At 35.4% G+C, this 11,765-nt stretch overlaps 1 protein-coding gene across 1 annotated transcript; it reads left to right on the top strand.

Annotated features, from left to right (window-relative positions):
• The first annotated feature begins 209 nt into the window (after positions 1 to 209).
• Positions 210 to 1,756, top strand: LOC121979907. The gene is made up of 3 exons (XM_042531883.1): positions 210 to 473; positions 642 to 1,253; positions 1,355 to 1,756. Exons 1-3 carry the CDS (start codon positions 210 to 212, stop codon positions 1,754 to 1,756), a joined length of 1,278 nt encoding a protein of 425 aa, XP_042387817.1.
• Positions 1,757 to 11,765: the final 10,009 nt, after the last annotated feature.

Raw genomic sequence — 11,765 nt, 5'->3', positions numbered from 1 at the left:
AGTATTCATTTTCATCAGGGAAACATGAGCTTGAAGTTGCTTATCGCAAACGCTTGACTTCCATTTTATAAGTAATTCGATTTTTGTTGTTACAAGGATTGCCTTTTCGGGGACATGATGAGTCTTCGACATCATCCAATAGAGGAAATTTTTTAGAATTGCTCAAATGGTATAGCTCAGAGTGTCCATAAGTTGCGGCAGTTGTTGGAATGAATGCACCTGGAAATAATCAAATGATTGCCCCAAAAATTCAAAAGCAATTGGTGAATTCTTGTGCAGTTGAGACCACAAATGTTATTCTAGCTGATCTTGGAGATAGGTGGTTCACTTTACTACTTGATGAGGCTCGTGACTGTTCAGTGAAAGAGAAAATGGCAGTTGTTATTAGATATGTGAACAAACATGGAGAGGTGATTGAACGATTTATGGCTGTAGTTCATGTTGCAACAACTACAGCTGCTTGTTTGAAGGAGGCAATCGACTCTTTATTTGCTAAGTATGGTTTGTCAGTGGCGAGATTGAGGGGTTAAGGATATGATGGTGCTTCAAATATGTCTGAAGAATTTAATGCCTTAAAGTCACTGATAATGAAAGAAAATCTGTATGCATTGTATGTTCATTGTTTTGCTCATCAACTCCAGCTAGTGGTTGTAGCTGTTGCTCAAGCAAATCAATATGTTTGTGATTTCATGTGGATTGTTGGTTCGATTGTGAACACATCTGCATCATCTTGCAAAAGGGCCGACAAACTTCGACAACTTGAACATGACAGAAAAGTTAAACTTCTTGAAAGAGGAGAGATTAGTTCTGGTAGAGGACTAAACCAAGAAACTAGTCTAGCTAGACCTGGAGATACACGATGGGGGTCTCATCATTCAACTTTATGTCGTATTGAACAAATGTGGCCATCTGTTATAGAGGTTCTTCAAAATTTGATTGATGATGGTGATCGTTCTTCTAAGGGTTTAAGTAGAACTTTGGTTGAAAGAATGGAGAGGTATGAATTTGTGTTTATTCTACTATTGATGAAACGTATATTGGCAATCACAAATCATTTGTCAATCGTTCTACAAGAGAAAGATCAAAATATTGTGAATGCGATGCATTTGATCAATAATGTGAAATGCAAATTGCAAAAGTTGAGAGATTCTGGATGGGATATTTTACTTGAGGATGTGAAGAAGTTTTGTAACACTCATTCCATTGAAATAATTAATTTTTATCACTACTACCATGTTGAAATCTTTTGTAAGGTAACTTTATAATTCTTTTTTTATTTACCGTCAATTAAATTCTTTTAAACAGTAACATATTTATTAATTTTTACTTTTGTTATTTGATTTTTAAATTGTAGGTTATCGATATTATTCTACAGGAGATGGATAGTCGTTTCTCTGAAACAACTACAGATTTGTTGATTTATATGTCATGTCTTGATCCTAGAAACTCGTTCTCTGGATTTGATGTACAAAAATTAGTGCGTCTGACTCATTTTTATACGGATGATTTTTCTTGGAGTGAGCGTATGTTGGTTGAACAAGAGCTTGAAACATATATTGATGACGTCAGATCAGATGAATGGTTTGAAGGCATTTCAGATTTGGGAGCTCTTGCAAAGAAAATGATTGAAACAATGAAGAACCGTGTGTTTCCTTTGGTTTATCGGATGATTGAGCTAGCCTTACTTCTTCCAGTTGCTACTGCAACCATTGAAAGAGTGTTTTCGGCAATGAATATTGTCAAAACATATTTGTGAAACAGGATTGGAGATGAATGGATGAATGATAGTTTGGTAGTCTATATCGAGAAAGATGTTTTTAATACTGTCGACAATGAGCCAATTTTATAGCGTTTTCAGAACATGGAGTCTCGAAGAATGTAATTGTCACGTATTTGTTAGTAGATTGCTTTAATATTTTAATATTATTGTACGAGTTTTTTTTCATAATATTGTACTTTTTTCTCCTGTATGCAGTATGCCAAGTTATTTTAAAATATTTTTTAATTACATAGAAGTTATTAACTATTCAAAAAAAAAATTTGCCGCGCTTAGATCGTGGCCGCCCCTCCATGATTAAATTCCTAGATCCGCCACTGACTGAGACGTCCGAATCCGATGTTTGACCTCCCCCTTCACTTAAGCTCCCTTCTTCCTCTTTGTAACGACCACCCTTCTTACTACTACTACTCTATAAGGATGACCGTTACTTAACTACTAACTCTACTTAACCGGTATGATTAAAAATCACATGGAAACCCTACCAAAAAATTTCGACAGAATCTCCCCTATTCCGGTGACCATATTCAACAATACATGCAATATATACTCAGCCACAAGCGGCTGGAACACATATCAATCAACCACGCAGTATAATAAATCCAAAATAAAGAAAACAACACCACAACTCATCACACCATATCACAATTCATCTACTATGTCCTAATCACATCAAAATATCATGTACTATCTTAAATACTTCTAACATAGCAAAAGACAATAGAAACTAAAATAAAACTTCTTTCCTAGTCCCAAGGCTTCCATAGTCCTGGCACCACACATCCTTCGAACACCTCCTTGTCACCTTCCTTTCTATATCTTTTCCTTTCCTGTATCTGCAGTAAGAGGAAGTGCAGTCTATAAGCAAAATTTGCTTAGTAAGCGCTATCTAACTCACAAAAACATGAATATGCATGTATACAGAAAGAACTAGAAACTATATGCTCTAAAAGAAAATAAAGCATAAACATAACTACTCATGTCAAACTAATAGCAAAGAAAAGCTAATCATGCTAAATATCAAATCAGGAAACAAACAAAACTAATACTGCATGCTAGAACTCAAAAGAACTAAACTTACTGATTCTAAGCATAAATGAAGCTTGTTTCATTTGTTTCAAAACTTATACTTTATTACTTTAAAATAATAATCAACTTCTCTTGGGCCCGACATTGTACCAATTTGCGCGCATCCTTAATATGAGTCAAGGTAGCTAATCCCGAAACTACTAAGGTACTTCTAGGCGATCTTGTGCCTAGGGGCGATCTAGGAGCCCACCCAATGGACCTTGTGTCCGGTACATGCCATTAAAAAGTAAAATACTTATTTTCTTCTTAACTATAACTTCCTTATACTTGTTATTCTTTAATTCTCTTATAACAAAATGCCTTGGCATTTATTCAAACACTTAGTGTGCTTTTAATCCTAAACTTCTAGAATTTAGGATCAATTTAAGACCTTGGTCTTTTTCTTTCTTTTCTTTATCTTTCTTAAACTTTTCTTAAACCCAAAATACTATTAGGGTATTTTTTCCCATATGCATCTATAAGTGAAATCAACTAGGTAACACACAATCATGCATATTTAAGGGAAATCTAAAGCCTTGCTCTATAATGCTATCCATAAACTATCTACTAACAAATCTGCACTACTAATGAAACTAAATACTTAAAGCAAACCTACACTACAATGCTTAACAAAATTCTGTACTGCAATGCAACAAAAATCTGCATTTCAATGTTAACTAAAAATCTGCACAAAAATTCTCACATGACAATTATAAACCTAGAATTTCAGATTCTAGTAACCGGCTGAGACCAAATGAAATCCTTGATATTGCCACATCCAAATACTTTAATTCTGAACATCAATTATGCCATTAAACTTATGGTCAGAAAGGAATTCTCAGTATAAAATCCATATTGATCAACATATAAATCTCTTTCCTCATCTTCTAAACTAAACTTCTACTCTGAACTTACTACTTGCACATCTAAATTACTCACATACTTTTCACCTGTTAAATTCATTTACATCAATTCAAATCATCTTTTAGTCTTAATACATGATACTCACCAAAACATCATATTACATATGCTCATCTTCACCCTTTCATCCACACTTCTGCACTAAGGGGATTACACTACCTACTTCATCATAATTAACCAAAAATCACTGCCGGATCAACCTCCAATTAGCCTAATAAACCAATACCTAATCCAAGCCATTCTATATTCATTGCCTAATAGCAAAACAAAGGGAAACTAAAAGCTTAAAGAAAAATCTAACTATATACTTGGAATAAAAGGCAGTTCGGGTTTTGTACAGCAGCAAAGAAAACTAACTCGAAACTGAATTTGCACTTGCTTATCCTGCAATTTGAAAGGGCTGTTTTAAGCTTCAAGTAAAGCTGTTCAGGCCGGCAGAAATACAAAGAAAGAAAGGTTGTTCTAAGCTCTAAATAGAGTCGTTCATGCTTGCTGTAAACACAAATTTCTGCACTATACTACTATACTACTAGATAAAAATCTGCATACCAACTTAGGCTTAATTCTGCATATTAAATTAACAGAAAACTGCATACTAAACTTGTAATGTTATCATGATGCCAAATAGTTAAAAATTTAGATCTGCTAATTCATAACACCAATTCTCACCTTAACATCTAGCATCCCATGCTTAACTTGAATGGAGGTTAACTGATATTTGACAACTAAAATTTGATAATGATGTAGACCTTGTAAATCTATTATATGCTAATCGAAAATGTCATCAGGACTCCACATCAAAATTTTAATAGATCAACTACTCACAATAGCATTAACCTATAGACAAATAACTGATCATGGCAATTCAACCGTATTCACAAATTCTTTTCTATATCAGTCCATAGTTATTTCAGTTAACAGGAGCATATAAGAACTTAAATCCTATTGCTTCACACAAGAACATTGACCTTAATCTTGTTTTACCTCCATTACGCATTTCAGCAAAGAAAATCTAAACTCCACAGGAACATAAGAAATAGTAGAACACTACCAATCTAAGCTTAACTCATCTCAAGTTTAGATTCTGATGAATGTATTCCAAACTAATCAAGCATGATACTGTTAACCCAAACAGAAATTCCATTAGGCACAAATTAAAACCCACACATGGAGCAAAACACCTTACACCCAAAACATTACTTCCAATCTGCTCAGCAACCGTAACTCTCCGTGAAGACAATACACGCTAAGCTAGCACAAGCAACCCAACACAACAATTCCAATTGTCCAGCAATTAAAACTAACTCAGAAAACAACCTTGGATCCAAAACACAGGAAAAATCTAAACTAAGATGCTACCCAATGCCATTAAACTGCTACATATACTTATACCTGCCTTTTTTTTTAGAGTCCAAATTGAGATACTTTGACAGAATTAAAACAAAGGAACACAAACCTAAATTCTACATGTTCCGAAAGAATGAAAGAGAGGCTAAATCCCTAACCATAATTTCTGTGCAACACAATCCGAAACAAAGAAGGAAACTAAAACTCGAAACTAATTCTCCTGTTCTTCATGCTTAAACTCAATCAATCCTTCTCTTCTTTCTTTAGGGCTCACGACAGCAAACAAAGCCAAGAAGAAGTCAACAACAGAAATTAAAATCCCTAAAAGCAAGCTACAAAGATCAACACAGCAGCAAGCTCTAGAATTCATGAACACTAAGATCCGAAACCTCAAATTCACAGCAACAAAGCAGAAAATCTCGGAACTACTCTTACCGCAGGTGAGTGAGCAACTTACCCTCGTGTTCTTGGACTTACAGCCGGAAAAGGTGGCTTCCAATACTTCTAGGGCTTGCGGAGGACTCAAGCTTTCGGCAACTCCTTCACCTCCACTTGTTCTCCTCGACAAGGTGATCACGATGGTAGAGAACCCTCTCGGATTAAGTCCTTGGCCGACCGCCGGAGATGAGCCCTAGTTGCGGCTTCGTCGTCTTCGTTTTCACCCGAACAGAAACGCCGCGCGCGCCGTCGCGAGAGGAGGAATTTTGAGAGAAAATTTTAGGTTTTAGGAAAAGGATTTAAATCTTATACTCAAGGTTATTTTCGTTTCCAACTATAGCTTAAATGGAATTTTTCTCCTTCTTTAATAATAAATGATCGCTAGCACACTTGGTCAGCCCGGTTTTAACCAAATCCCAGGTCGCGGCTTCGATTCCTTAGCCGCGCACTTTTATTTCCAATTTATTTTACTGTTCCTAACTACTACTTATATATATCTCGCTCCATATATGTTCACAAACAAGTCGTAGACCAATTGGTTGGCTGAGCTTGATAAAAACTTGGATCGGGTTCGAGGTCCTGGGTTCAAAACCTGACTTCAACATATATATTTATTATTATTATTTTTTATTTTTTTTTAAACTTCTTCCTCTTGGTAAAAATACCAAACGAACTCCAAAAATAGCATAAAAATACTCTAAAAATTTCTAAAAATCTCTAAAATTTTCCTATAGCATTTCTAAATATTTTTGAATTATTTTTGGAACTCAAAATGTGGAAATTTGGGTCATTACACTCTTCACTTGAACTCCTTCCTTCTTCTCTTTCGGATGAGGTGGAGGCAATGTCATCAACTCCCATTAATGCAAAATGGGATACATGGTGCTCTTCTTCCTCCGATGATGATGGATCATCCCATGTTGCTTTTAGGCTTTTGACTTTCTTCCCTTTTTCTTTTGTCTTTTTCTCCTTCTTCTTTCCTTCCTTCTTCTTCAAGAGAGGACAATCATCTCTTATGTATCCTTCACCTTGGAAATTGTAGCAAATGACCCTCCTTGTTCTACTTTTGCTTCTTAAGCTTTTCCTAGCGTGAGATTTGTTAGTTGAAAACTTTTTAAATGCCCTTCTCATTTTCCTTACCATATACGCCTCTTGATCGCTATACATTGAGGCGCTTGATTCTTCGGAGTCGGAAGATGATGGAGATGCAGCTTTCTTCTTCTTTCCCTTTTCCTTGTTTACCACAAGGGCTACTCCTCTTGATCTTTCCCCATCTAACCCTTCAATTCTAGTTTCATGAAGCTCCATTGTTGAGAAGAATTCATCTAAAGAAGATTTCTCTAAATCCCTCGAGATGTAGAATGAATCTACAATTGAGCTTCAAGTTGTGGTTCTTGGGAAAGCATTGAAGGCATTCATCATCATGTCACCATTTGAGAGTGTCTTACCTACACTTGTTAGTCCATTAATAATTTCATTAATTCTAGAGTGTAACATTGATACCTTTTCTCTTTTCTCAAGCTTGATGTTATTGAGTTGAGATCGGAGAAGACCTCTCTTCGCCAATTTTGCTTCCGAAGTCCCTTCATGAAGCTCCACTAGTTTCTCCCACAAGTCCTTGGCGCTTGTGTAGTTTCCAATCCTAGTCACTTCTTGTTGGGGAAGAACATTTAGTAGGTGATGCATTGCTTTGGAGTTTGCTAAATGCTCTTCCTTTTGCCTCTTGGTCCATCTTGTTATGTCGATTGTCTCATTGCGGTCATCCTTGGCCACTTCAAAACTACTTCTCATGATTAGCATAATGTCGAAGTCGGTATCGAAGAATACCTCCATTCTCTTTTTCCACCAAGAGAAATCTCCTTCGAATTTTGGTGGATGAATGCTTGAACCGGCCATTTTGATGAATTGCTCTTCTCGACGATTAGTCCGTTGAAGGGCGTCCTTGCTCTGATACCACTTGTAGAGATTGGTGGCCGAGGGGGGGGGGGGGTTGGATAGCTAGGTCACCCCCAATTTGCTTTCTTCTCTACAAGGTGTTAGTTTATGCAAGTGGAAATACAAAAATTAAAGGAATAAAGATAAGCAAGAATACAAATGCTAACATAATTCCTTTACGTGGTTCAGAGATTGCTTGCTCCTACTCCACAGTGTGTCCTTGAGGTGGCGATTAGACGACGGAGTGCGCCGACAAAATCTTTGATTGCCACCCTGGTGATTAGCTAGCATGTAGCAATCCCGTCTATCATGGATGGTCGACCGATGAAGAGTGCATCACCATCTTGGAGCTTCTTGAGGAGGTTCTGGATATCTTTCTTACTCGACCCCCACATGTTGCATGACCTGAGGTTATGGTTCTTGATGATGAGGCTAAGGAGCTACTCGGGATCCTCTAGGTGGAGGAGTGGGTAATGCTCAATGTTTGGGTACTGGAGCCAATGTCTGTACAGCGGTATCTTTCCTCTGAGAGACCTATGCCTCTTCGACATTGTTGAATTCGGTCGCTTGGTCTAGCAAATGATCAAAATTCCTTGGAGGTCGTCTAACCAAGGAGATAAAGAAATCATTATTGACAAGCCCTTGGAAGAAGGCACTTATCAGGATCTCGGTGGTGGTTGAAGGAACGTCCATAACTACTTGGTTAAATTTTTTAATATAGGACCTCAGTGATTCCTTAGGCCCCTGCTTCAGTGAGAAAAGACTCAAGGGAGTCTTTTGGTATTGTCGACTGCTAGCAAAGTGGTGAAGGAAAACCTTGTGGAAATCCTTGAAATAGCGAATAGATCTAGTAGGTAGTCACTTCAACCACCTTTGCGCAGAGTCGCCGAAAGTGGTGAGGAATACCCGACACTTCACCCCATCAGTGAATTGGTGAAGGAGGGCGATGCTCTCAAATTTGACAAGATGATCCTCAAAGTCAGTCGACCCTGAGTATTCCCCTATGGCCAGGTCCTAATAATGCTTCGGCAGCCTATCTTCCAACACCTTCCGAGCAAATGGGGTACTAATTTCTTCAAGGGAGCTATACTGTGTCGGAGCCTTTCCTCCTCGTCTTTCATGTACAGGTACTTCTCCAGAAGACTCCCCTTGAGGTTTTTCTTGGTCCATATGTGTTGGATCATAGAGTTTCACTAGAGGGCTGGGGGGGGGGGGTGAATAGCGATTTAAAAATTTTCGAAAGAGTAAGCACAATGAAAAAGTAAACAAGCCAAAGGGAACACAAGAATTTACTTGGTTCGGAGCCTTTGGCGACTCCTACTCCAAGGCCCGCACACGAGGGTACTTTCGATGGGAAATTCACTAGCAATTTAAAAATGTTTACAATTTAAAGTACACAAATGCTAATAAAGAAAATAATACTGACAAAAATGAAGAATAAAAAAGCATAGCGTTGTCAGCAGCATCGCAGGAGCACCAGAGATCGAATTGAGAGTTTATGTTAGAGCTTCAGCCTTGACCCTCCTTATATAGGAGGTTCGGGGCCCCTGAAACCTTTTGGGCGCCCTGAGCATGACGTAGTCGAGCCAACTAGGGCGCTCCACGTGGCAAAGTGACGCTGAGGATAAGTTTTTGCCTCCGGGCGCCCGGGTTCCTCCCGGGGGGCACCTGGATCCATCTTGGGCGCCCGGACCACCGGGCGCCCGGATCCATCCCGGGCACCTGGACCCCAGTTTTCCAGCATCTTCCTTCCTGCAAGAAAATGTTAGTTTGGAGGCAAATATATAATACATATATCCTGTAAAATAAAGTGTTAGCACAGTTCAAGTTTAACAAGTAGAGTATAACTTAGATTCCGTCTCTCCGAGAGCGGAATCTATTCAAGATCTTGACTTAGAGTTTCAAAATGGTTCTAAGTCAGATCGGCACCTAAGTTCCCTTCCCGGGAATGCGTCCTCACAGTCACTCCCCTCCAGTGACTTACCTTTACTTACCTGCCAGACGTCCGATCAACCCTTCGACCAGTCTGGACTTCGTGTCAATTATCCGGTCAGCCCGTTGACCTAGCTGAACTTCGTGCCAAACGTCCGGTCAGCCTGTTGACCCGTTTGGACTTCGTGCTAGTTATCCGGTCGACTCGTCGACTTAGTTGGGCTTCGTGCTAGATATCAGGTGAGCCCGTCGACCTGTTTGGGCTTCTCCTGTACACTCGATCAGAGTGTTAGATAATGACGAAACTAACTTAACCTATTTTGTCATTCATCAAAACTTGAGTTAGACCGTTAGTGATAACCGTACCAACAATCTCCCCTTTTTTGATGAAATGACAACTTGGTTAAGTTAGTGAAAAACATATGCAAGAAAAAGCACGCATTTATTAGGTTGTTAAATTAGCTTAGCTTTGTTTCAACTTTGTTTTAAATTTTGTTGTTTAACTAACTTAAACCACCAAACCCTCCCCCTTTGGCATTCATCAAAAGTCAACATAGAACAAATTATATAAAAAAAATTGCAAGGATGTCTTAGAAATGTAAGTCAAATTAACTTAGGGGAGTTTAATCTAGAAAGATATAACTCTTGAAAATTTCATTTTAAGCTTTATTTTTTATCTTTTTCAAAAATAGTTAAATTTGAAAATTATTTTTAAAGATAAACTTTTGCAAAATTAACCAAATTTTCAAAAGTAAATTTTTAAAAATACCTTTTTAAACACAAGGTTTATAAAGACAGTTTTGCAAAAGTAAAATTTTTAAACTAAGTTTCAACACTTTTCAAACATAAGTTTATAAGTTTCAGATTTCAAAACCAAACAGATAAATACATTTTCAAAATTAAGTTTGAAAAGTTTAAAGTTCGAAACTAAATAAAACCAATTTTCAAACTTAAGTTTGTAAATTCCAAATTTCAAAACTAATTTTATTACATTTTCAAAATATGTTTGAAAAATCACATTTTTAAAACTAAGTTGGATCTAATTCTTAAAAATAAATTAGTTTTATATGAGTTAGATTTGCAAAAATAAGTTAGATTTTTCAAACACATTGAAAATATTTTTAAGAAAATATTTTCCAAAACTAATTTCAAAATAAAGGGAAAATAAGTATGAAAACAATTAATTCTCCCTCTGAACCTGACATAATTTTTTAAGTAAATATATTAAAAAAATTTGAACCTCCCCCGAAATTTGATATTCTCTTAATTTATTACTCTCCCTTAATTTATATTTCCTTGAATTTATTACTCCCCCTGAGTTTATTACTCCCCCTTAATTTAACATTAAGGTTTGGGTATGTTAAATTTAACACATTTTTGTGCCTAAGTGTTTTAGGGGATTTAGTAATGCTTATATTATTTATATAATTATTTATATATCCTTGGTATAATTGTTCACTTAAGTTTGATTAATCAATTATTCTAAAAATAATTGACTTTAGATTCATGTGTAATAAGTTAAACTTTAATTTAAGGTTAAATAAGATAAGTTGTGATTAATTCAATAATAGTTAATCAATAATTTATTGGTTAACTTTTACTTGATTCAATAATTTAATACTTATTTAATTAAAATAATTTAAATTTCATATTAATTGATTGAGTTGATTAATGAAAGTGTTCGCTATAATTTAACTTTTCATTTACTTCCTTTTAAGGATTAACTTAGTTTATGGTTAGTAGTAATTTGAAGTTAAATTTATTAAAGTTTTTAAACCAAGTTAAGTAAGGTTCAATTTAAGTCAACCTTTAATTATGATTTAATTAAAATAGTTAACGTTTTAATGTAAAGCTAAGTTTGATTTAAAATAATTTATAGTAGAGTTAATTTTTGATTAGGTTAAATCTAGAAACTAATCAAGTCAAACTTAGTTTTCGAGTAAGGTTTGAGATAATTGAATTTTAGTTATTTAATTATTACCAATTTAATTAAGTTTAATTTTACTTTTAAGTTTTAACTATAAGATTCAATATTAATTTCAAGTTTTAGTTTTAATTTTAATTTTAATTTTAATTCAAGTTTAAGTTAATTTTAATTTTTAAGTTTTAATTTTAAATTAAGTTAAGATTTAGTTAAATTAATTTAAAAATGGTTTATAGGTTAATTTATTTTTAAATAATAATACTTTTTAAAATGGAATTTAAGTTAATTTTTGAAATAATTCTTAAAATAATTTTTAAGTTAATTTTTTTAAAAACAAAATTCAAATAATAATACCATTTTTAAAAGGATTTTTCAAAGGACTTTTAAAAGAATTTTTAAAAGGATTTTTAGAAAGATTTTTAA

The sequence above is a fragment of the Zingiber officinale genome, chromosome 5A, assembly GCF_018446385.1.
Source record: "Zingiber officinale cultivar Zhangliang chromosome 5A, Zo_v1.1, whole genome shotgun sequence".
Taxonomy (NCBI): domain Eukaryota; kingdom Viridiplantae; phylum Streptophyta; class Magnoliopsida; order Zingiberales; family Zingiberaceae; genus Zingiber; species Zingiber officinale.
This window is presented reverse-complemented; position numbering and strand designations above follow the sequence as displayed.

What these genes read in the sequence shown, in the direction of transcription:
- LOC121979907 (XM_042531883.1), top strand. Translation starts at nt 210, where the DNA reads ATGAATGCACCTGGAAATAATCAAATGATTGCCCCAAAAATTCAAAAG. An exon ending in CAGCTGCTTGTTTGAAGGAG is followed by an intron (nt 474 to 641) that starts GCAATCGACTCT and finishes CATCAACTCCAG; the next exon opens with CTAGTGGTTGTAGCTGTTGC. An exon ending in ATGTTGAAATCTTTTGTAAG is followed by an intron (nt 1,254 to 1,354) that starts GTAACTTTATAA and finishes TTTAAATTGTAG; the next exon opens with GTTATCGATATTATTCTACA.